Here is a 24,605-nt window from a genome sequence, read left to right on the forward strand (position 1 = left end):
TTGAGAGGCTTCCCTATGTCTGGAGGCTGAAAGGAAGAAGCAAAGACCGGCAGTCAGTTGAGCGACAGAGAGTGGGGGGGAAACGACAGAGAGGGGGAAAGGTTTCTGGGGACACAGGTTCTCTCAGATCACCAATACAACAAAAGGCTGCTCAGATTTGAACCCAGTTCGAAGGCTCGAGTCTTGCAGAGGAGAAAAGACCAACAGAGTCATCAGGATTGCCTTACTAACAGAAGTCCAGTTGAATGTGCTCAGAAGAATTGAGCAAAGCGAACGTTGGCTTCGAGAAGTACAGTGAGATCCAACCCATTGCAGCTGGAAAGGGTATGGGTCTATTAATTTCAACGATACCTTTTCGATGAGAACACTTTTTAATGTATAAATGTGGTGTGTGGTTTTCATGTGTGTTAATAAGTTAATGGGAAATACCTTTCTTTGTAATTTAATGTATTCGTGACCTAGTAAGTCCTGTTTGGTTAATATTGATTTTTAGTTTAGTCATCAGAAAAGTCTTAAAATGTGAAATCTTGGCATGTAATTCTTAATCAGTCATTGGGAAGTTCATATCTCTTGTTTTAAAGATTGCAGTCTCTGCTGAGGTCCGAACACAATCTCCATTTTCAGTATGTGAAACACAAACATACCAGGACCAACACATTATTCTTCCAAAAATGTAAGCAAAAAAAGTAAAAAGCCATTGGCAGATTAAGGCAAGTACCTTTTACATAGGTATTTCCATTCTTATCCTCACACAGTTTTAAGGTTTGTCGTTTGCGGTTTACAGCTGGAGCAGTGTCCAGCAAGTCATACGTGAGTTCGTTGTAAATCTCAAAGAAGGAGACCCAAATGGAGTAATGTATGCACTGTTCCTGGCGGAGAATGACTGTATCATGATCAGCCCAGCGGGATGCAGATTCTGGGAGAGAAAGGGATAAGAGAATCATAGAATCATATGGGATGGTTACAACTCAGGCGGCCATTCGGCCCACCTTGTTTGTACCAGCTCTCTGCAACAGCAACTCACCTAGTCCCACACCCCTGCCTTTTCCCCATAGCCCTGCAAATTTTTTCTCCTCAGATAATTATCCAGTTCTCATTTGACAGCCTCGATTAAATCTGCCTCCACCTCACTCAGGCAGTGCATTCCAGATCCTAACCACTCACTGCTTAAAGTTTTTCCTTATGTCGCCGTTGCTTCTTTTGCCAATCACCTTAAATCAGGGTCCTCTGGTTCTGGATCCTTCGCCAATGGGAACAGCTTCTCCCCATCTATTCTGTCCAGACCCTTCATGATTTTGAACACAGGTGTCAGAAACCAGTGAAATCTTTCAATAATTTGATAACGCATTGTGATGGGCTGCAATTAAATTTTTGCATCGCACTGCACACGAGTAATTTCAAACATGTAGACATTTTTAGCAATAACAAAATATTCTCCTAAATTGCCTGTTTAACTGCTAAGAAAGACTTGCAAAGGTTCAGTACTGAAACATGTATTTTAAAAAAGTTTAAAAGTGAAACAAACATAATATGCTGGAAATGACCCAGACACTGAATACACCAAGAAGCCTTATTTGATAACTGGGAAAGGTTCCCCAGTGTCCCGGCCAACAATAATCCCTCTACCATCAAAAACCACTCATTTCTTTGCTGTTTATGGCCTCTTCTTGTTTCAAATTAGCTACCACGAAACAGTGACTACACTTGGAAAAGCAGTTATTGGTTGTGAAGCATTTTGCAATGTTCCAAGAACATGAAAGGCACAGCATACTGCAAGTTCTTTTGTTACAACACTTTACCCTCACAACCACTGTGCAAATGCAAAAAATGGTGAAGTTGCTCCAGAACTAAAATTTTTTTTAAATTCATACATGGGATGTGGGCGTCGCGGGCTAGGCCAGCATTTATTGCCCATCCCTAATTTCCCTCGAGAAGGTGGTGGTGAGCTGCCTTCTTGAACTGCTGCAGTCCACGTGGGGTAGGTACACCCACAGTGCTGTTAGGAAGGGAGTTCCAGGATTTTGACCCAGCGACAGTGAAGGAACGGCGGTATAGCTCCAAGTCAGGATGGTGTGTGGCTTGGAGGGGAACTTGCAGGTGGTGGTGTTCCCATGCATCTGCTGCCCTTGTCCTTCTAGTTGGTAGAGGTCGCGGGTTTGGAAAGTGCTGTCTCAGGAGCCTTGGTGCGTTGCTGCAGTGCATCTTGTAGATGGTACACACAGCTGCCACTGTGCATCGGTGGTGGAGGGAGTGAATGTTTGTGGATGGGGTGCCAATCAAGCGGGCTGCTTTGTCCTGGATGGTGTCGAGCTTCTTGAGTGTTGTTGGAGCTGCACCCATCCAGGCAAGTGGAGAGTATTCCATCACACTCCTGACTTGTGCCTTGTAGATGGTGGACAGGTTTTGGGGAGTCAGGAGGAGAGTTACTCGCCGCAGGATTCCTAGCCTCTGACCTGCTCTTGTAGCCACGGTATTTATATGGCTACTCCAGTTCAGTTTCTGGTCAATGGTAGCCCCTAGGATGTTGATAGTGGGGGATTCAATGATGGTAATGCCATGAATGTCATGGGGAGATGGCAAGATTCTCTCTTGTTGGAGATGGTCATTGCCTGACACTTGTGTGGCGCAAATGTTACTTGTCAGATTTCCTTTTAAGCACAACATTCAAACCAGATACATTTCAAATGAGTGACCACCTTACCTTCCAAATTACTGACAGAAGACATACCCCCAATGCCACTATCAGAATCGCAGCTGAGACCTGCCCTCAGTCTAAACTCTGTGCTGATATTCTTCTTCATTGGAGTTTGCAGATCCTCCTAATTAAAGTCAAAAACTGATGAATAAGATTAATACCACAAAATAAAGTGTTCAACTCAGCACCAATGTTTAAGCCCTAATACATTAGAAAAGGTAAAATATGCGAGAATTTTACCTGGTTTTAGGAAAGCTTACATCGTACATCAAAATCAAATTTACCGCAGAGGCTTACCGCCACATTCTCAAGGGCAATTAGGGATGGGCAATAAATGCTAACTTTTCCAGCAACATCTACATCCCATAAATGAACAAAAAAAAATTGTAATATTATGCATACACGGGTGGGAGAAAAAAAAGAAAGCAAAGCTACAACACATAGTTGATCTATATTTAAATACAGACTTTTTCCTTCTGAGAATCCCCAGCTGTGGGTGTAAACAGTCCAACTTGCTATCACTCTAGCTAGCCTCTAGAAGGTGCAATAGTAAAGGGTTATCCTTTCGCACTATATTCAGAATTATCCCTGCCATCCCACACAACATTCAAAACTTTTCACATGAGGAAATCTCAAGCACAAAGTTGCATTCTATTCCACACAGTCTCTCTGGGCCCTGACACTGCAATGACTGACGTGTGTTCAATTTTGGTATCTTTTAGCACACCCACCTTTTACTACATCCTACTTGTATTCTGCTATCCTTTATAACCCATTAGAAAAGGAGAAAAGATTTTCATGATCAAGCTTCATTGGTCAATAAATTTATGATCTGTTAATAATAATTATAAAAAGGTTTCAAAGTGTTACAGACAGGTGGTAAGGGGTGTGGATGGTTCCCACGGTTAACCTCCCAACTGACCACAATCGTGTTATGTTTAAAATGTTAGTCCAAGTGTTTTTTTAAGGTCAAATAAATAGACAAATAAGTTTTCTTGGAGGTTTAAAACAGCAGATTCAATATTTATTGAACAATACTCATTCCCCAAAATGTTCGCAACACCACTCATGCACATAATCACTCTCACATGCACTCTCAAGAGAAAATAGATGGAGGTAAAGGAGGAGTTCAAGGTGCAGTAGGTATTTGTGGTTTATGGCAAACCTGTTAAATCGTCTAAGTAGGGAAGTCTCTATTAAAGGTGCAGGCCTGGGTGTTTGTCGTCTTGAACTTGTTGAGGTGTTGTAGATTTCTGGTGGTTATGATTTCAGACTGGAGGTGGTAGTCACTTTCAGTTCTCTGCTGCACCAAGTTGAAGTGTAGAATTAGCAGCAGAGCTTCTTCTCGTTTAGGCTGGGTCTTTCTGCAGCCCCTGGCTAGACTACCTTCGGTGATGTTGCTGCGATCTCTCCCCGGAGGGTTGCCATCATCTTTGCATCTGTTAGTTGTTACATGGCCTTCTACCCTGGTGTGACCACACATGGGCCAGGATCTGGAATCCATGGTTATCTAATAATGTGGCTACTGTTACGACCGAGGCGGGAGGAGTGCAGTTTATTCTAATCCCATTTTCTCCACAGGTCACAACATATATTTAAATTTTTCCACCTACCAATACAGTCAATCATATACTCTATTTTTCCCAGAATAAAACACACCAATCAGGTTTCTTTAATAAACAAAATCAGTTTATTATAAACTAAATCCTAACCAATAATGAAGTAAAACATCCACACAAATTGAAATATTAAAGCCCCTTATTTATCCTAGCCCTCACACACCCACACATATATAAACAACCAGTTACCAGGAAAAACTAAAAAGGGATTTTTGTTTACAGTTGTTACAAAGAAATAGAAGGAATAATTTAAAAAAACACTTAGCCTGAAAAGGTGGTATAGAAAGATGTCCTTTGTTTTGGTTAGGCATCCCAGATGCATGTCGACAGTTGTCACTGGAATCTTCCTAGAACAGTTTTTTTCCAGGTGATGCTGATGATCAGTTTGGGTAGGCTTTCCAAGACATGAAGTTACAGAGGCTCCATTATGGGTCTTACAGCAGGTATGCAGCAAAGTTTCAGTTCCCACACATTTAATGCAAAGATTCCTTCAAATATGCAGGGTTTCTTCAAATACAGGAGGAAACAGGAAACTGCCACACTGTAGGCAGGGTTGGTTTTCAAGACCGAAAGAACGGAGCGGTTCTTTCTTCTGGCAGGCAAGAAGCAACTGGCTTTAACAGTTCAAATTGAAACTAAAACTTTCCAGAAAGCAAGCCCCATGACAATGATAAATCTTGGCTTGTCACATCTTCGCAAACGTTTCTCCAAGTCAAAAATAACCCCTGCTGGGTTATCTGAAAACAGGTACCTTCCAGTAACTGTTGACAGTTTAAATTCCATCCAAACCTTCTGGTAACCTCCCTTTAAAAAAACACCCAAAGTTCCAGCATCTGTGGAACCCTTTTCAGTTTTAAAACACAAATTCTCAATTTAGCAAATAAAACTGAAACACTCGTAACACTACTTCACACCTTGTTTGTCTCAGAAAAACCCATTCAATTCAGGAATGTCTCTTGATGGTTTCAAGATAGTTGCAGTTAACACCTCTTAGCCAGGAATGCATCCTTTGGTCCTTTTGAGACAGTGAGCCAGTGTTTGAACGCACAGGCCAAGTCATCTGACCTTCAGGCCATCTGTGTAGCACAGTGCGCATTTTTTTTTAAAAAGGAAAAGTGAATTTCAAAGAGTTCACATTGTATAAAGCTTGTATCTTAAAAGTAGGAATAGGATATGTCTTTACTGGGCATGACAACAGTTTAATACATCTTTTTTCTTTGAGCAAAATTCAGCATTTTCATTCAGTGCTATAGATTTTTCTAATTGAATCACAGTTCATATCAACATTTCAGAATAGGTTAGATAGATGCTTCAAGACAAAGGGAATGTGATATTGGTTCAGAGAGGGCACATGGGATTGATACTATTGCTCACATGGAGAATATACACCAATGCAGACTGGCTGGGAAGAGCCATTCTTGTAATTTCTATTTTAAAAGATTCACCAACAGTGGAGAAACTGCTTGAATGCAGGTCAGTCCAAACTACTTCATAAACAGCATAAGTACGCAACAACAGATTAACACTAGTACACAAAGTGGTCTCTTGACCCAAGCACAGTAGTAATGTGGGTTACAAAAGAAGTGAATGCACATTAAGGATAATAAATCCAATGTGCGCTACTGCCTCAGATGTTTTGATAACAGCATGGCACCATGCAAGACTGAATGCAGTTTCTAGTGCAAGAGTTTTGGTTCTCAACTAACAGGATTACCACTAGCGAGTCTGCATATTGTGCTCAACGTGGCATACCGAATGCCTCACCTACAAAGTCCCACTATTGGCATAGCCTCATTATAAGCACCGTAACTGAATGCTTGCAGTAAAAATTCAGCACTGACCTCTCTGGCAACACCCAGTAACGAGAGTTTCTTCAGCTCTTCGTGTCTCACCATCTTGTTATCCAGCTTGATTATATCATTACAGAGGTTAGGCTTCAGGTCCATTCTGGGATATAACTTTCCTCGGATGCTGCTGAATATCACTGCCAGTGATCGAGGGAGAATTCCATTATCACGCCTGCTGCCTAGAAATAAAAAATGGATCCAATAAATCATACCCGTTGTGCAGTGCCCCCAAGCATTACTGCAATACACTAATTATATTAAAGCAGACAATATATGTAACTGACCTTGAATGGTATAGGTTTTTCCAGAGTTTGATACACCATAGGTATAAACCAAGCAATTCTGCCCCTCCAGAGCTTCCTTTACTAGATTCTTCATGACAACATCAAAGAACAATTTCTGTGTCGTCTCAGGGTCAAATATCTGAAGGAACAAACAAAATTGATGTGTAAGTTATATGTTAAATCAGAGCAACTCCAAGATTTTATTTATAAATGACTCATGGTTATTAATGGTTTTATTTTACCACATATATTCATTGTTATGGTATGCCTGTATAAATAATAAAATGTAATGCTTGTACTGATAGTGTGCCTTATCACATCAAGATTTCTTAAAGTAGTTTGAAATAGATTTCATAAGATAATATGTTAAGATACAGTACGAGACATGACATATGATTAGCGTAGCATGCTTGGAAGGAACACGTGACTTTGGACCTATGGTTTCCAAATGTTTGCGCCAATTTGGTTTTTCTCACTTCGAGAAATCTAACAATGTATGCCTCTCATGCCTTCCCCAAAAAGGATTGGAATTTGAAGGACAAAACTGATGGAGATACAACATACACAAACACGAGAATGCTTTCAAGGATTTCAAAAAAGAGGTGGCAAGATAAATCAGGCACTTTAACAGTATTCTTGGAATTGCTAATTATAGGAACTTTACCAATGGACTTTTAAAAGGCAAACGTGATGACAATTTATAATAGTGATGGAAGGTACAATGGACCTCTGAGCTTGAAAAGATCGATAGGACAAAAGGACATGATTCAAATGAGAAAAAGAAGTGAATACATGGTAAATACATAACCTAAAGCGAAATGTGGTAAACATAGGCAGTAATTTTACAGCCCCCAAAAGGAGCAGGTTGGAGGCAAGTAGGGAGGCATAAAATTGACTGGGAGGCAGGTGCCGCCGTTCCCATTGCCTTCCCGCCCCCGCTGCAATTTTATGACAAATGGCCCACCTGCCCCAAGCCAATTAAGGCCCTTAAGTGGCCAATTAATTGCCACTTAAGGTCCTCCACCCACCTACCAACAGCATGCGACCTGTTCAGTAGCTCAGAAGTTCGCCAGTAAAACCTGATGGCCTCCTTGCGGGCTGTTGGAGGGTGCTCCTGATTGGGAACCCTGTGCCTGATGGAGGGGCCCCCCCACGGCACAAGCCATCCCCACTAGAGCACCTCTCCACCACCCACCCCCGGGCCCAGCCAAATGTCCCCGGCAAAGTCCCACACACTTACCTGCATTCCAGGTCCTCATCCATGTTGCTAGTCCTGGCTGGACACAGTGCCAGCAGTGGCCAATGCTCCCAGTGGCATTGCTGGGACTGAAGAGCTGCCAGCCCACTGATTGGCCAGGAGCACCAGAAGGCAGGACTTCCTGCCTCAGAGGGGCGGAGGTGCCGCCTGGGACTAATTAAGGTCCTGAGCCACGTAAAATTACGGTGTGGCTTCCAAGCCCGGCAGAGATGGGCTTGCCACTGCCTCCAGCCCAACGTAAAATTCCAGCCACGGAGTGGAGGAAGTTATAAATTTTAATAGTGTGATAGACAGGGCTATTGAAGGGTATCAGTAGTAAAGTGAGCCAAGCAAGCTGTAACCTTTCAAACCAGTTAAAGATAGTTCTAACACCAGGGAAATTGGGAGATAAGGAATGAGATAAAGCCATGGGTTATTCAAGAATCCCCAATGATATGTGTCATGGATAACAAATATCTCCAAGCTAGCTTGATTGTCATAGGACATTGGGCATGCCTCCAACCCTCAGTTACTAACAGTTAGGGTGGGTAGTTCACGAGGTTACTGAAGGACTTAAGAAGCAGGAGCAGGAAAAGGCCATATGGCCACTCGAGGCTGATCTATTATTCACCACAATCATGGCCGAACTTTCATTCTTCCTACCAAAGAGGATAATTTCACACTTCCCCACGTTATACTCCATTTGTTACCTTTTTGCCCAATCACTTAATTGGTCTATATTCCTTTGCATCCTCCCCACAACTTACTTTCCAACCTAACTTTGCATCTTCAGCAAACTTGGATATATTAGATGGGGGAACCTCATCCAAGTCATTGATATAGGTTGTAAATAGTGGATTTAATGGAGCCAGTTAAACGAGGATCAATCAGGAAAACCCAATAAAAATGACAGGTCTTCCAGGCTGCAAGTTAAAAAGTCTAGGAGGTCTAGTTTAATTTTACCAGCAACTTCTCAAGACCCATGCACTAGGAGCTGGTGGATCAAGATCAATGCTAAAGCTGCTTTTATCAAAATAGGAGCCAAATCATTAAATAGTTCCTCGGTATGATAAAAGTAATTGAAACACTGTGTCCTGATGCAGAATCTATCCAGTAGTATTTATGCAGATTGTGAAGATACAACTTTTTTAAACCTGTTGATGATTACCTACAGACCAACAAACAATCAAAAGCTATAGGTGATCAAGTAATTAAAGACGATGTCAATTTCAAAGCAGCTCCAATTATAAGTCAGCTGAGTAGTTACTAAAGATCTGCTGGCATTCAAACAATTGGCAAGAAGCAAGGAGTTGAAATGTTTTAAAATCAAAAGTAATGTACATGGGACATTTGAACATATGGTGCCGCAAGCTGGCAAAAATCAACACTTTGCAGTGTGATGTAATCTGTCAATGGAAAGCAGTGAAGGGAAGCTCAGTGCATGCACTCATGTTTGACCTGTGGGTTTGGGCAGGCGGCAATTGCATCACAGGAGCTTACTCTCTCCTCTTTAACAATGGAAAGACAGATTGGAAGATAGCAGCAGCTGCATTTTTAGAGTGAGGTCAGCACACCAAGGGAATGACACAGACCATAATCTGCAATAAGGAACCAATTTGCTGTATACAGTGCATTCACTTGTTTCACTGAACTCCCAGGTAGCCCAATTACTTTCAGCCCGCCACGTGTTGTCAGTTAAATAAGGTTTCCTTGTATCAAAAACAAAAGACAGGAAAATCAAAAGAACGATGTGAAAATTAATCGCAACAATGTACTAAAAACATTCAACAAACTGGTCAGCTCACTTCTGGCACAGCTCATTAAATTATCTCATTTCTATTTCAAACCTGAGAGAAGGTGAACTTATGCACAGCCTGGCCAATCCCCCGCTCAGAGCTCCTCATGGCAAATGAGTCCTTGGGAGCTCGAAGTACAAGTGTTTCAGAATCCTCAATGAGAACACAACCCTGTGGGGAATTCAGAAATATTCACAATTGAGCAACTGTTTCCAGAATTTAAAGCAATGATTTTTAACAGATTCAATTAGATCTAGTAAACTCATGGAAATGTTTCATTATTTCAGCACAACAGACCTCCAGGGCATATCTGAAAGAACAGGGAGGAAAGAAAACTGATTCATTTTCAATTGATTTCCCTTTGGATAACAATGCTTTGTTTATATGGCTTGGTGCTATGGTTAGCATTGAACCTGCTGCTTCATGTTTGATGGAATAACTAAGCAACTCCAGAAATCATGACACTCAAAAGAAAAGCTGCTGTGCAACAACAGTACAATGGATGCAAAATACAATCTTGTAGGTTAACTAGACCAAAAACCCATAAATTATTCTTCCCACTATATATAGTAAGAAAGGCAAAAAAATGCCCAGAGGATCCGTGCCCAATTATAGCTAAAAGTGTGCTGCAAGGTCACTCGGACAAGTAACTGGCTAGAGATAAGCCCAGACTCAATTTACATAGGATCCTCTTACTTGGTGACAAGCTGAGGCTAGTTATCAATGGGAGCAAATCTGCAGGGGCCAGTTTACAAACGGAGTCCCGCAGAGCTGTTTTGGGATCATTTCTGTTAACAATCTTAATTGATTTTGAAGAAGATATTAAAATTAACCCATCCACAAACTTACAGGTGACAAAAATGTGTACAGGAGTTGGGACTTTGGATCAACTAGGTTCCAAGCTAATTTAGATAAATTGGGAGAATGAGCCCTTACGTGTCCATCAATGCGGCTGTGCAACGTATAGATTTGTTTCTGGAAGATGTAATACAGAGGCTCCGGTTAGAGATTACAGGGCAGCAACATGAACCAGAGCTGATAAGTCACTTGAAGTGTGCAATCAGTATTGCAAATCCATCAGGAAGGCTAGTAGAGTTTGGGTTGTACTGCTAAGACAATATAACATAAAACAAAAAGCACTATGCTTATCCAGCACAAGAACCTGGCACAGCCACATTTAAGCATTATATTGAACTTTGCAGCAAAGAAACAGACCATTCAACCCATATGAACATACGAATTAGGAGCTGAAGTAGGCCATTCGGCCGCTCGAGCTTGCTCCGCCATTCAATATCACGGCTAATCTGTTTGTGTCTCGAATTCCACACTCCCATCTACCCCCAATAACCTTTGATTCCCCTGCCGAACAAGAATCTATCTACCTCCTTAAAAATATTCAATGACCCCACCATGTTCTGAGGCAGTGAGTTCCAAAGTCGCACAACCCTCAGAGAAAAAAAATTTCTCCTCATCTTTGTCCTAAAATGGCGACCCTTAATTTTAAAAGTGTCCACTAGTTCTGGACTCCTCCACAAGAGGAAACATCCTTTGCACATCCACCTTGTCAAGACCATTCAGGATCTTGCATACTTCAATCAAGTTTCCCCTCACTCTTCTAAACTCCAGTGAAAATAAACTCAGTCTGTCCAATGTTTCCTCATAAGACAACTGGCTCATTCCAGGTATCAATCTAGTAAACCTCCTCTGAGCCGCCTCCAATGCATTTATATCCTTCCTTAAATAAGGAAACCAAAACTGCACATTGTATTCAAGATAATAAAAGCAAAATACTGCGGATGCTGGAAATCTGAAACAAAAACAAGAAATGCTGGATTCACTCAGCAGGTCTGGCAGCATCTGTGGAAAGAGAAGCAGAGTTAACGTTTCGGGTCAGTGACCCTTCTTCGGAACTGACAAATATTAGAAAAGTCACAGATTATAAACAAGTGAGGTGGGGGTTGGGCAAGAGATAACAAAGGAGAAGGTGCAGATTGGACCAGGCCACATAGCTGACCAAAAGGTCACGGAGCAAAGGCAAACAATATGTTAATGGTGTGTTGAAAGACAAAGCATCAGTACAGATTAGGTGTGAATATACTGAATATTGAACATCAGCAAGTGCAAACCTGAAGAAAAACAACCTGAAAAAAACAGTGGGTAAGCAAACTGAACAAACTAAGATGAAATGAAATAAATGCAAAAAAAGATTGTAAAAAATGTAAAAAGGAATGCAAAAAAAAAAAGGAAGAAAAAATAACTAAAAATGACTAAAAATGAAAGTAAAGTGGGGGGCTGTCATGCTCTGAAATTATTGAACTCAATGTTCAGTCCGGCAGGCTGTAGTGTGCCTAATCGGTAGATGAGATGCTGTTCCTCGAGCTTGCGTTGATGTTCACTGGAACACTGCAGCAATCCCAGGACAGAGATGTGAGCATGAGAGCAGGGGGGAGTGTTGAAATGGCAAGCAACCGGAAGCTCAGGGTCCTGCTTGCGGACTGAGCGGAGATGTTCCGCAAAGCGGTCACCCAGTCTGCGCTTGGTCTCCCCAATGTAGAGGAGACCACACTGTGAGCAGCGAATACAGTATACTACATTGAAAGAAGTACAAGTAAATCGCTGCTTCACCTGAAAGGAGTGTTTGGGGCCTGGGATAGTGAGGAGAGAGGAGGTAAATGGGCAGGTATTACACCTCCTGCGATTGCAAGGGAAGGTGCCCTGGGACGGGGACGAGGTGGTACAGCCTGCCGGACTGAACATTGAGTTCAATAATTTCAGAGCATGACAGCCCCCCACTTTACTTTCATTTTTAGTCATTTTTAGTTATTTTTTCTTCCTTTTGTTTGCATTCCTTTTTACATTTTTTACAATCTTTTTTTGCATTTATTTCATTTCATCTTAGTTTGTTCAGTTTGCTTACCCACTGTTTTTTTCAGGTTGTTTTTCTTCAGGTTTGCACTTGCTGATGTTCAATATTCAGTATATTCACACCTAATCTGTACTAATGCTTTGTCTTTCAACACACCATTAACATATTGTTTGCCTTTGCTCCGTGACCTTTTGGTCAGCTATGTGGCCTGGTCCAATCTGCACCTTCTCCTTTGTTATCTCTTGCCCAACCCCCACCTCACTTGTTTATAATCTGTGACTTTTCTAATATTTGTCAGTTCCGAAGAAGGGTCACTGACCCGAAACGTTAACTCTGCTTCTCTTTCCACAGATGCTGCCAGACCTGCTGAGTGAATCCATTGTATTCAAGATGTGGTCTCACCAATGCTCTGTATAACTGAAGCAGAACATCCTTACTTTTATTTTCAATTCCTCTCGTAATAAAGGATGGCCAATGCTAGTGCTTATGCTCCACGTTAGCCTCCTCCCAGTTTACTTCATTTCATCAATGTATCATTCTATTTGTTTCTCCCTCATGTGCTTATCTGGTTGCCCCTTAAATGCATTTTGCTAATTGCCTCAACCACTCCAGTAAAATAGAGTTCAGTGCTGGTACCCACATATGGAAAGGGATACCCAAGACGCTGGTACAGAGGAGGGCAACTAAAAATATATAGAATCTTAAGGTTCTTAACTATCAGGATGTAGTAATTAAGTCAGGGATATTTTCATTAGCAAAATATAGGCTTAGAAAAAATATGCATGATGTTTTTAAAATGACGACAGAATCTATGGAAGAACTAGGGAGTACGTGTATGAATTATACAAAGAATATTGCTGAAAACAGAGACATTTTGTCGAAGCTTTTCGTCTTGCACTCATCAGGACAATTCGTAATACCACCAATGCAAGGTAAAGCAACAAATTTATTCTATATGAGAAGAGAGTGCTGATTGGTTGGCAGGTGGACTTTGATTGGTAGAGGCATTGCCATGGAGAATGCTCCAGTTTATGGTGACTGACAGTTAACTGCCAAGCTTTGTTTGAAATTTAAACCAGGCAGCTTGACTCTGATTAGTCAAGGTATTGCCCTGAGGAATGAACCAGCAAATGGCTGTCACTTATTTTGTTCAGCTGAAACAGGCGCAATGTGTGTACACATTCTTTCTGTCTGCAAAGAGCAGGGTCCTGTGTATTAATATATGTAGCTTCCACTACGTGCAAATGCACCACACTGCAAGCCCGACTGACAATCTTAAATTGGTTGTCAATGTAATTCTTAGCACACTGAGGATTATTTAGCAAATGTCGTCCAATCATGCAATCGCATCTAATGTTGGACACTGTGTTTTGAGCTTTGCAAGCATGGGCTGGTTGGGTACGGCTTGTACCTTGCCCTTGCGAACAGCAGAAGGGATATGTTTGATATGATTCATCAGTCTTTGAGATGTACAACCTATATACCTAGCATCACACTGGCATTGAAACTTATATATCACATTACTCATTTGTGTGATTAAGCAGAACATCTTTTTGGCTTAACAGCAGCATCCTGTTGGTGGCCAACATCACACGCGTTGTAGCAGCGTGAAACAGCTAGCTTCACCTGTTGCTCAAATTTTTGGGATACATTACCCTTCCACAGTAATCTGAGGTAGACTGGGCAAAGCTCGGCAGTTAACTGTCAGTCACCATAAACTGGTGCATTCTCCATGGCAATGCCTCCACCAGAGTCCACTTGCCAACCAATTAGCACTCTCTTCTCATATAGTATAAATTTGGTGCTTTCCCTTATATTGGTATTCTTGCAAATTGTCCTGATGAGTGCAAGACAAAATGTCTCTGTTTTCAGCGATATTCAAGTTCTATACTACCAGAATTGTTAAATGCTGGTTAGTATTTCCTTTCAGATAAGAGGCAGCTGAGATATTCATGCATATTGGTGATCTCCCAAACCATTGCTTAGATTGTATACGACCCCTGAAGGCAATGTTCCCTGTAAGCTACATACACGCAGCCCGCTCACATGTTGTCCCTTTCAAGATACTGTGCCTACACAGCCGTGCAAAAATATTTAAAGTTATTGCACATTCAAATTAACGGGCTGCACACAACTGAAAATGTTTAGAGGCGACATTGGTCAGAGAAGAACTCCTCAGCATTTTCTCCCCAAATTGGTCTCAGGCTGCTTGCCTCTTGAAAGAGCTTCCATGACTACATGGGTGGATAGATGGTGTACATGGCTGCATCACATCTGGATGGGGCACTAGAAGTGGGATGGTTTATATAATCCAATGCAGATTCATTGGAATGCTGCCTGGTATAAGGAAACATATTCGAAGACAGACTTGAGTTTCTTTTTCATTAGCACAACCCATAATGAGGGGCAATATAATAAAAGTGTTTAAAATTATGAAAGGGACAAGGTAGATAGAAGCAGACTGTTTCCAGTCGTTGAGAAGCCATAGAGATCAGTAAATGTAATTGGGCAGGAGAACCTTCTTCAGAGTTGCAAGGCAGTGGAATTTATCCAAGGAGATTAGTTGAGGCAAAAACTGTCAACATTCAAAATTAGATTGGATAGGTGGATGAAGAAAAAGGGGATGCAGCAATAAGGAACAGGGTGGATAAAATGTGATTACAACTATTTTCTGGACTAATTGGAGGAATGGCCTGTTTCTGTTTTTTAGCTTCTATGCATTTCTATGATTCAAACCCAAGTGAAATAGAGCATTATTAAGAGTTTTAAGAAAAAGACTGGAAGGAAACAGTTACAATGGGCTGAATTTTACAAGCCCCGTGACGGCATGGGTCGCGGCGGGGGGGCCCATAAAATTGTGCAGGGAGAGGCCCACCTTGACCCCTGATGGCAATAAGGGCCTGCCGCATATTACTGGCGGCGGGGGGATCTCTATGCAGCCCGCCCGCCGCTTGACGATGGGGCCTTCATCTACATATTCAAATTAGCCTAAATTATATGTAAATTCACTTACCTGCCGGCAGTGGCCGTCACATGCCGATTTTACGTCCGCCATTCATCCTCACGCGCCTTCGGAACAATATGGAGTTCCGAGGCGAGAACCTGGTGGGGGCGGGGGGGGGGGGGGGGGGGGGCAGTGGAGGAGGAATAAAACTTTCAGGGAGGGAGGGTTGGGGAGTGGGGAAAGCACTTTTGATTGGATGTGGCAATGGCGGGAAGGGGATGAAGGGCAAAAGTTAGAAGGTTGGGGGGTAAGGTTCGGGTAGGGAAAAAGGCAAGTTTTAGTCATATTGGGCAATGAAATGGCCATTGGGGGGGTTGGGGAAGTTCCTCCACATCATTATTGTTTTTAATAAGAAAATAAATGAACACAGTACCTTTAAAAATTAAACTTACTTCTAAGGGCATGGAGCCCTTTAAAGGTGGCGCTGGCGCACCGAACGCCGTTGCTGGGAACGCAGCGGCCACCCCCTCTACATCAGGGCCAGCCGCCCCGCCCCCTCTATTTAAATCAGCTCCTGTGCATAATATCGTGGGGGTTGTGCAGCAGCACTTCTATGTCGGAAGGCTGCCGCTCTCATTGTGCTGCCGCAAATCGCGGCACATGAATAAAATCCAGCCCAATATTTGTAAATTGGCAAATTATGTAGGAAAGAACTTGCATTTATACAGCGTCTTTCACATCCTCAGGATGACCCAAAGTGCTTTACACCCAATGAAGTTCTTGATGTTTCATCATTGTTGCAATATCAGAAATGCAGCAGCCAATTTGCGCATAGCAAGGTCCCACAAAGAGAAACATGATAATGGTCAGATAGTCAGTTTTAATGATGTTGGTTGAGGGATAAATAATGGCCAGTACACCAGCCAAAAAACTCCAGTTCCTTTTTGAGGTATTGCCATGGGATCTTTTACATTCACCTGAGAAGGCAGATCTGGCTTCAGCTTAACGTCTCATCCAAAAAATGAAAACAATGTTCACTGAATGGAACTGAAAATGTGTTATAAAATGAAACAATTTCGGCAGTCTGCCACTGACCTGCGATTCTCCTTTCTCAAGCTCAGCCTCGGTGAATGGTCTAACACGGAGGTAAACCTTCACTCTGTCCTCTTGAGACATCTCCGCAGAGGTCTGCCCTGCATCAGGGCAACTTGGCATGTTGGTTTCTGGTGAGATGACAGAGAGTTCTGGCAACAATCGCTTGTTCACAACAGCACCATTCACTGTATCGACGGCAGTTGATTCCCAAATGGCAACGTCCTCATCGTCAGAGAATACATTTGGAGAGATTATTCCTGTAGCCATTTCCTTTACGGCCCTGTCACTGCACTGAAATATAAACTGTACAATTAAAATCCTGGCTGACAATATTTCATGCAATCTCTCGAGTTAGAGGATGCAGAAAATGCAATAGCTTTGCAAAAATTTAACTTTCATCCTTAAGGATAAATTATCAGGTAGTTCTGTGTACTTTTTAATATATACATTCACAGGACGTGGATGTCACTGGCAAGGCCAGCATTTATCCCTATACAACCGAGTGGCTCACTAGGCAATTTCAGCTAAGAGTCAACCACACTGCTGTGACTCTGGAGTCACATATAAGCCAGACTGGGTAAGGACGACAGATTGTCTTCCCTAAAAGGACATTAGTGAACCAGATGGGTTTTTATGGCAATCTGGTAGTTTCACAGTCACCATTAGTGATATCAACTTTCTTTTATTCCAAATTGATTTAATCAAATGTAAATTCCCCAGCTGTCATTGTGGGATTTGAACTGACATCTTTGAATTATTAGTCCAAGTCTCTGGATTACTAGCCCAGTAACATAGCCATTATGCTACCATACCCCCAAAATCTTAGAGGCAGAGGAAATGACAGAGGTACTGAATGAGTACTTTGCACCTGTCTTCACAAAAGAAAAGGATGAAGTTAATGTCACAATAGGAGAGTTGGGAGTAGAGATATTGGATAGGATAAAAATAGATGGAAAGGAGATGCTGAACAGGTTGGCATTGCTCAAAGTTAACAAATCATCTAGTCCAGATGGGTGCATCCTAGATTGCTAAAAGAAAAGCAGGGATGGTGATAGCAGAAGCTCTGACCACAATCTTCAGTCCTCCTTGGATATGAGAGTTGTGCCAGAGGACTGGAGGATTGCAAATGTTACACCCCGATTCAAAAAAGGAGCGAGGGATAAAAATGCTAACTATAGGCCATTTAGACAAATGTCAAGGGTGGGAAAACTACTAGTGTCCGTTGTCAAAGACAAAATTAATTCATTTGAAGGAGCATGGATTAATAAGGAACAGCCAGCAGATTGTGTCTGACTAACTTGAGTGAATTCCTTGATGAAATAACAGAAAGAAATTGATGAAGGTAGTGCAGTAAATATATGGACTTTCAAAAGGCTTTCGATAAGGTACCAGATAACAGATTCATTCTCAAAGTAAAAGCACATGGGATTAAAGGGATTGTGGTAACTTGCATGTGTAATTGGCTAAGGGACAGAAGGTAGAGAATACTGGTGAACAGATGTTTTTCTGACCAGGGAGAAGAATGCAGCGGCTGTGTCCCTGGGATCGATGCCAAGACTGTTGCTTTTTTTGTTTTATGTAAATGACCTAGACTTGGGCATCGGGAGTGCAATTTTGAAGCTTCAAGATATAAAACCTAGCAATGTAGTATATGAAGAGGAGGAAGTAACAGACTTCAGGAGGACATAGATTAGTGAAATGGGCAAACATACAACAAAAACAACTTAATGCAGATAAATGAGATGCACTTTAAGAGGAATAACATAGGGAAGCAGTATAATCTAAATGGTACTATTTTGAGTGGGGGTACAAGAGCAGAGGGCCAGGGCATGCATATTCACAAATCTTTGAAGCTGGCAGGGCACGTTGATAAGGCAGTTAAGAAAGCATATGGGATACTTGGCTTTGTAAATAGGGGCACTGAATACAAAAACAAGGAAGTCATGTTTTACAAATGTGTACAATTGTGGGAACCACACTTTAGGAAAGATGTCAAGGCCTTGGAGAAGGTACAGGAACTGTTAACCAGGATGATAGCAGGATGAGGGACTTCAGTATGCAGAGAGATTGGAGAAACTGGGATCATTCTCTTTAGAGCAGAGAAGGTTAAGGGGAGACATAATAGAGGTATTCAGAATTGAGAGGTTTTGATGGAGCAAGTAGGGAGAACTAGTTTCCTCTGGCATGAGTCAGTAACCAGAGGTCATAAATTTAAAATAATTGGCAAAAGAACTAGAGGAGAAATGACATTTTTCCCACAAAGTTAAGATCTGGAACACATTACCTGAAAGGATGATACAAGCAGATTCCATAGGAAATTTCAAAAGATATGTACTCAAAGAGGTCTAATTTGCAGAGCTGCAGTGTGGGACTAAATTGGACAACTTTTTCAAAAAGTTGACACAATCACGGCAGGCTGAATGGCCTCCTTCTGTGCAGTAAGATTCTGTGATTTTAATTTCCACGTAAACACAGGATGGAGCTTAGCTATGGTGGCTTTGGACACACACAAGAAAAAATAGCTGGAGGATTGCTAGCATTTGTGGAATTGTAACCCCAAAGCTCAGCACCTACGGGGAGGCAGGAAAAACACTGGGGGAGGGGAAGAGGAAGAAGAAAGAAATCAGACTGCGGTTAACAACACAGAACATTTCAAGTGTCCAGACAATACTAATGAATTGCAAGAGTGAAGTACATAATTTAGACCCACTCAATGTCACTTCCTGCTCTACTCATTATTCTGGACAGCCATAGTGATCTCAATTTAAAAAATGTCAATGGTTACAAAAAGTGAAGTTACATTGAAGTCCAAGAGGTTAATGGGGTCAGTAGAATAATTAGCAAATGATTTTCAGAAATGCTGTAGAAATTTTACAGTTCTAAGCCAGAATTAGGAAAGGAAACAATGACACTGATGTTAGCTGTTATGAACTGAATTTGTATTCTTCATAAGCTCATCTAGCTGACTCGCCAAATTTAAGTGGGCTGTACCAGGCTTCCCATTTGCCAGTGATCCAAACAATTACATTCAAAATTCCGACCCATACAAGAATGCTTCCAGTTACTCCAAGCATTAGATGTAGTGACTTTGCATCCAACGGTCTTTGGAGTAAAACCAGATGTTGGTCGGTTTCTGTTTAGATCAATCACCATACAACCCAAGAGAGGGAAGCACAAGGCTCCAGGCAACTGCTAACTGATATACTAAACACTGCTCCAGCAAACAGATCCTATTACAGTTTGCTTTTTCCACACAATAAAAATGTTTCAAAGAGGAAGCAGTAGTTTGCCGTTATGCAGAGATCATTAGTCGAATTCTGTCACCAGGGCATCAAACACTGCCTGCTGTGATTGCACAGAAATGAGAGCTTTGGGTGTCTGAAACTTGCCCCTTATCCACAGTGCAGGTCATTAACTTCCAGCTAATGAAGTCACAGACAGAGCAGTAAATAGCTGCACTTATTTAAAGAGCAAACATCTACTTTGACACTGGTTTTAACTAATGACAATGCTATGGGACAGAAATAGGTTTCCACAGGAAAATAGATCATTCACAATTGACAAAATGAGTCCATGTGCTTTCTCAGATAGAACTGAAAATATTGCAATTAAATTTGAACTAAAAAAACATCAAAAATTACTGAACGCCCTCCAGTGCTTTCAAAACCCAATGGAATCTCGTTATTTAAATTACCATGATCCCTACTTAGCTACACTCCAGAGGTCAGCTCACATTTAACATACAATTAGTTTTTAATCTTCTAACATTTTTCTCATTATAGACTCTGTTTCTGTGAAAAGCTGTGTCAGCTTCCTCCTCCTCCTAAATGTCCCAGTGCTTCACAAGCAATGCATTCCTTTTCATAATGCAACCACTGTTGTTAAATAGTTTCTCATCACAGGCAATTTGCACACAGCAAGGCCCCACAAACAAAAATAAAAACAGAAAATACTGGAAGCACTCAGCAGGTCAGGTAATATCTGTGGAGGAAGAAAGTAGGATTAATGTTTCAGGTCAATGATCATCAAACAAACAAATAAGCCGAATGATTGTTTAATCTGTTTTTAGGGTGTTGGTTTGGGAAGAATATTGACAAACACAAAAAATTCCCTGATCGTCTTTAAATAGTACCATTTAAGTACGATATTTTACATTCAACTGAGCTACCAAGACAGTCGCGGTTGAATGTCTAAACTGATAGATAGGACCTCTAACAATGTAACACTCCTTTAGTGGTGCACAAAGGTTTCAGCCTAGACTATGAGCTCCATTTCTTGAATCCACATGAGTCTGGTGAGCGATACCAACTGAACCAAGCTGACAATGAAGACATCGTGAGTAGTGGAAATCTAGAACTCTCCCCTCCAAAAACTGAGATTGATAGATTTTTGTTAGGTAAAGGTATGATGGGAAATGATACCAAGTCAGGTAAATGGAGTCAAGACTTGAAGAGTCAAAATCTAATTGAATGGTGGAAAAGCTAGAGTGGCTGAATGGCCTACTCCTGTTTGTATTGCCATGTAATCATGTACAATTCCACAAGCACTCTGGTACCTTATCCAAGTGATTCTTCTTCATTCTTACCAGACATCCATATCCACAGTTGTGGTGATCAGGAGAGGGAATAGCTTGGCTAGTTTTTCCCTGCCCCAACCCAAGGGCACTGAAGCCAATTATAGGGCCTGTACTGTCACTCCAGCTGAGTCTATCCAACTCGACAGATACACAGACTCAGACTTGGGATTTTCCTGGTCTGCACAGCTCAGCTACTTACTGGATAAATTCAGAGCCAATTTAATATCTTAAATATTAAGAACAGATGTAAGCCAATAATAAGTGAATTAAATTGGGCGGCACAGTGGTTAGCACCGCAGCCTCACAGCTCCAGCGACCCGGGTTCAATTCTGGGTACTGAAGTTCCCCCTGTGTCTGCGTGGGTTTTTGCCGGATGCACCGGTTTCCTCCCACAGCCAAAGACTTGCAGGGTGATAGGTAAATTGGCCATTATAATTTGCCCCTAGTATAGGTAGGTGGTAGGGGAATATAGGGACAGGTGGGGATGTGGTAGGAATATGGGATTAGTGTAGGATTAGTACAAATGGGTGGTTGATGGTCGGCACAGACTCGGTGGGCCGAAGGGCCTGTTTCAGTGCTGTATCTCTAAATAAATAAAAAAAATAATAAATCATCCCAAATCAATGTGTGTCATTAGTTCCTAGAGAGAAGAGGGAACTAGACCTCCTTACTTTAAAAGCAAAAGGTATCTTAGCAGGGAACAGCATGCAATTCCATTGTTTGCAAACTGCCTTTCGGTTGCTCTCCCCATGTCAAAAGTTGCTGCTAAATTCCACATCTCCACCCCAGAATGAAAGGCACAGCAGGAAAATACAAAATTCCTCAAAGGATGTCAGATAGCATAAATCAGGTGCAAGCTGAAGCGATTTTTAGCTGCACAAACGCTGGATTTGCATGCAAGAAATTGCTTACAGGGTCCATTACTGAGAAACTGGGATGGTTTGAGTTGTTGAAAATAAATCCATGCACAAAAATAAAATTGTACATAAATAAGATTAGACTGGAAAAATCAGATGGGCAATGGTAGCCTAGATGGGGAGTTCATCGAATATTTTCGAGATAGTTTGTTAGACCAGCACCTCCTGGAGCCAGAGAGCAAGTTGTCCTAATCCTCGTATTGTGCAACAAGATAGGATTAATTCATGACCTCATAGTGAAGGCACCCCTAGGCAGAAGTGCTCATAATTTAATTGAATTTTACATTCAGTTTGAGGGAGAGAAGAGTGGATATAGACTAGTATTTTAAACTTAAATGAAGGCAATTATGAGGGCATGAAAGCAAAGCTAGCAAAAGTGAACTGGCAAAGTAGGTTAAGGGATAGGTCAACAGAGGTGCAGTGGCAGACATTTAAGGGGATATTTCAGAATACACAGAATAGATACATTCCAATAAGAAAGAAAATTCCAAGGGGACGACTTGGTTAACTAAAAAAGTTAAAGTTAGTATCAACTCAAATAAAAAGCATATAATTGTGCAAAGATGGAAGGCAGGTCAGAAGATTGGACAGAATATAAAAAACAAAGAACAACTAAAAGATTAAGAAGGAGGGAAAAAAATTAGAGTAGCAGAGAAAGCTGGCTAGAAATATAAAAACAGGCAGTAAGAGTTTCTATGGATTTAAAAAAAGAAAAGTTAACAAAGTCAGCATTGGTCCGATAGAAAGTGAGTCTGGGGAATTAATAAGGGAAAATAAGGAGATGGCAGATGAACTGAACAGGTATTTTGCATCGATCTTCACGATAGAGGATACAAGTAACATCCCAGAAATAGTTGTAAATCAAGAAATAGAAGGGAGGGAAGAACTCAAGAAAATTACAATCACCAGGGAAATAGTACTGAGCAAATTGTTGGACCTGCGGCCTGACGAGTCCCCGGGTCCTGATGGACTTCATCCTAGGGTCTTAAAAGAAGTGGCGAGTAAGATAGTTGATGCATTGGTTTTAATTTTTGAAAATTCCCTAGATACAGGGAAGGTTCCATTAGATCTGAAAATAGCAAATGCAACTCCTTTATTTAAAAAGGGAGGGAGACAGAAAGCAGGAAACTACAGGCTAGTTTGTTTAACATCTGTCTTAGGGAAAATGTTAGAAGCTGTTATTAAGGATGTTATAGCAGGGCACTTAGAAAAGTTCAAAGTAATCAGACAAAGTCAACATGGTTTTGTGAAAGGGAAATCGTGTTTAACCAATTTATTGGAGTTCTTTGAAGTAACGTGCTGTGGATAAAGGGGAACCGGTGGATGTACTGTACTTAGAATTCCATAAGGCATTTGATAAGGTGTCACATCAGTTATTGTGGAAAATAAAAGCTCATGGTGTAGGGGGTAACATTTTAGCATGGATAGAAGATTGGCTAGCAAACAGGACACAGAGTAGGCTTAAATGGGTCATTTTCTGGATGGCAAGATGTAATGAGTGGTATGCCACAGGGATCAATGCTGGGGCCTCAACGTTTTTACATTTTATATAAATGACTTGGATGAAGATATGGTTGCTAAATTTGCCGATGGCACAAAGACAAGTAGGAAAGTAAGTTGTGAAGAGGACATAAGGAGGCTACAAAGGGATATAGATAGGTTAAGGGAGTGGGCAAAGACCTGGCAAATGGAATATAATGTGGGAAAATGTGAAATTGTCCATTTTGGCAGGAAGAATAAAAAAAGCATATTATCTAAATGGTGAGAGATTACAAAGCTCTGAGATGCAGAGGGATCTGGGTGTCCTGGTGCATGAATCGCAAAAGGTGAGTATGCAGGTACAGCAACTAATTAGGAAAGCTAATAGAATCGTATTGTTTATTGCGAGGTGAATTGAATACACAAGTAGGGAGGTTATGCTTCAGCTATACAGGGCATTGGTGAGACCACATCTGGAGAACTATGTACAGTACTGGTCTCCTTATTTAAGGAAGGATGTAACTGCGTTGGAAGCAGTTCAGAGAAGGCTTGCTTGACTAATACCTGGAATGGGCAGGTTGTCTTACAAGGAAAGGTTGGACAGGCTTGGCTTGTATCAGCTGAAGGTGACTTGATTGAAACATAAGATCCTGAGGGGTCTTGACAGGGTAGATGTGGAAAGGATGTTTCCTCTTGCAGGAGAATCTAGAACTAGGGGTCACTGTTTACAAATAAGGGGTCATGAGTCTTTGGAACTCTCTTCCTCAAAAGGCAGTGGAAGCAGAGTCTTCGAATATATTTAAGGCAGAGGTAGTCAGATTCTTGATAAGGAAGAGGGTGAAAGGTTATTGGGGGTAGGTGAGAATGTGGAATTGAGGTTACAATCAGATCAGCCGTGATCTTGAATTATGGAGCAGGCTCGAGGGGCCAAGTGGCCTACTCTGGCTCCTAATTTGTATGTTCGTATGTATGTCAAATTCATTCAATAATAATTGCTGTACACCCCAATCTGTACAGGATACAGATATCTGGTAAACTCAATTAAAATTGTTTGAAAAAATCCCATAAGATTTAAACCAGCAATAGGTAACTTTTAATCTCAAACCATAGAAACATGCTAGGAATAACACCAAGAAGGGACCACAGATACTTGTTTAATTCATCTCTGACAGCCAAGCTTCAAAAATATTTCAACATTTTACCACCTAAAACAGATTAATTGAAGCCATAACAAACAATACAATAGATTT

At 41.4% G+C, this 24,605-nt stretch overlaps 1 protein-coding gene across 3 annotated transcripts in view; it reads right to left on the reverse strand.

The window, feature by feature from the left end:
* The window catches only part of kif20a (kinesin family member 20A), a 49,290-nt gene that overhangs the window by 23,203 nt on the left and 1,482 nt on the right, over positions 1–24,605 (reverse strand). For 2 of the 3 annotated variants that reach the window (XM_068043285.1, XM_068043284.1), the window contains exons 2-7: positions 16,384–16,674; positions 9,530–9,649; positions 6,446–6,584; positions 6,156–6,340; positions 2,702–2,819; positions 719–916 (exon numbers count right to left, since the gene is read on the reverse strand). In XM_068043285.1, the coding sequence (XP_067899386.1) occupies positions 719–916; positions 2,702–2,819; positions 6,156–6,340; positions 6,446–6,584; positions 9,530–9,649; positions 16,384–16,650 (1,027 nt within the window). In that variant the 5' untranslated portion in view covers positions 16,651–16,674. Of the gene's footprint in view, positions 1–718; positions 917–2,701; positions 2,820–6,155; positions 6,341–6,445; positions 6,585–9,529; positions 9,650–16,383; positions 16,687–24,605 lie in introns of all 3 variants that reach the window. The other variant, XM_068043286.1, reaches the window with a different exon arrangement.

The sequence above is a fragment of the Heterodontus francisci genome, chromosome 12 (genome assembly GCF_036365525.1).
Source record: "Heterodontus francisci isolate sHetFra1 chromosome 12, sHetFra1.hap1, whole genome shotgun sequence".
NCBI classification, from domain to species: domain Eukaryota; kingdom Metazoa; phylum Chordata; class Chondrichthyes; order Heterodontiformes; family Heterodontidae; genus Heterodontus; species Heterodontus francisci.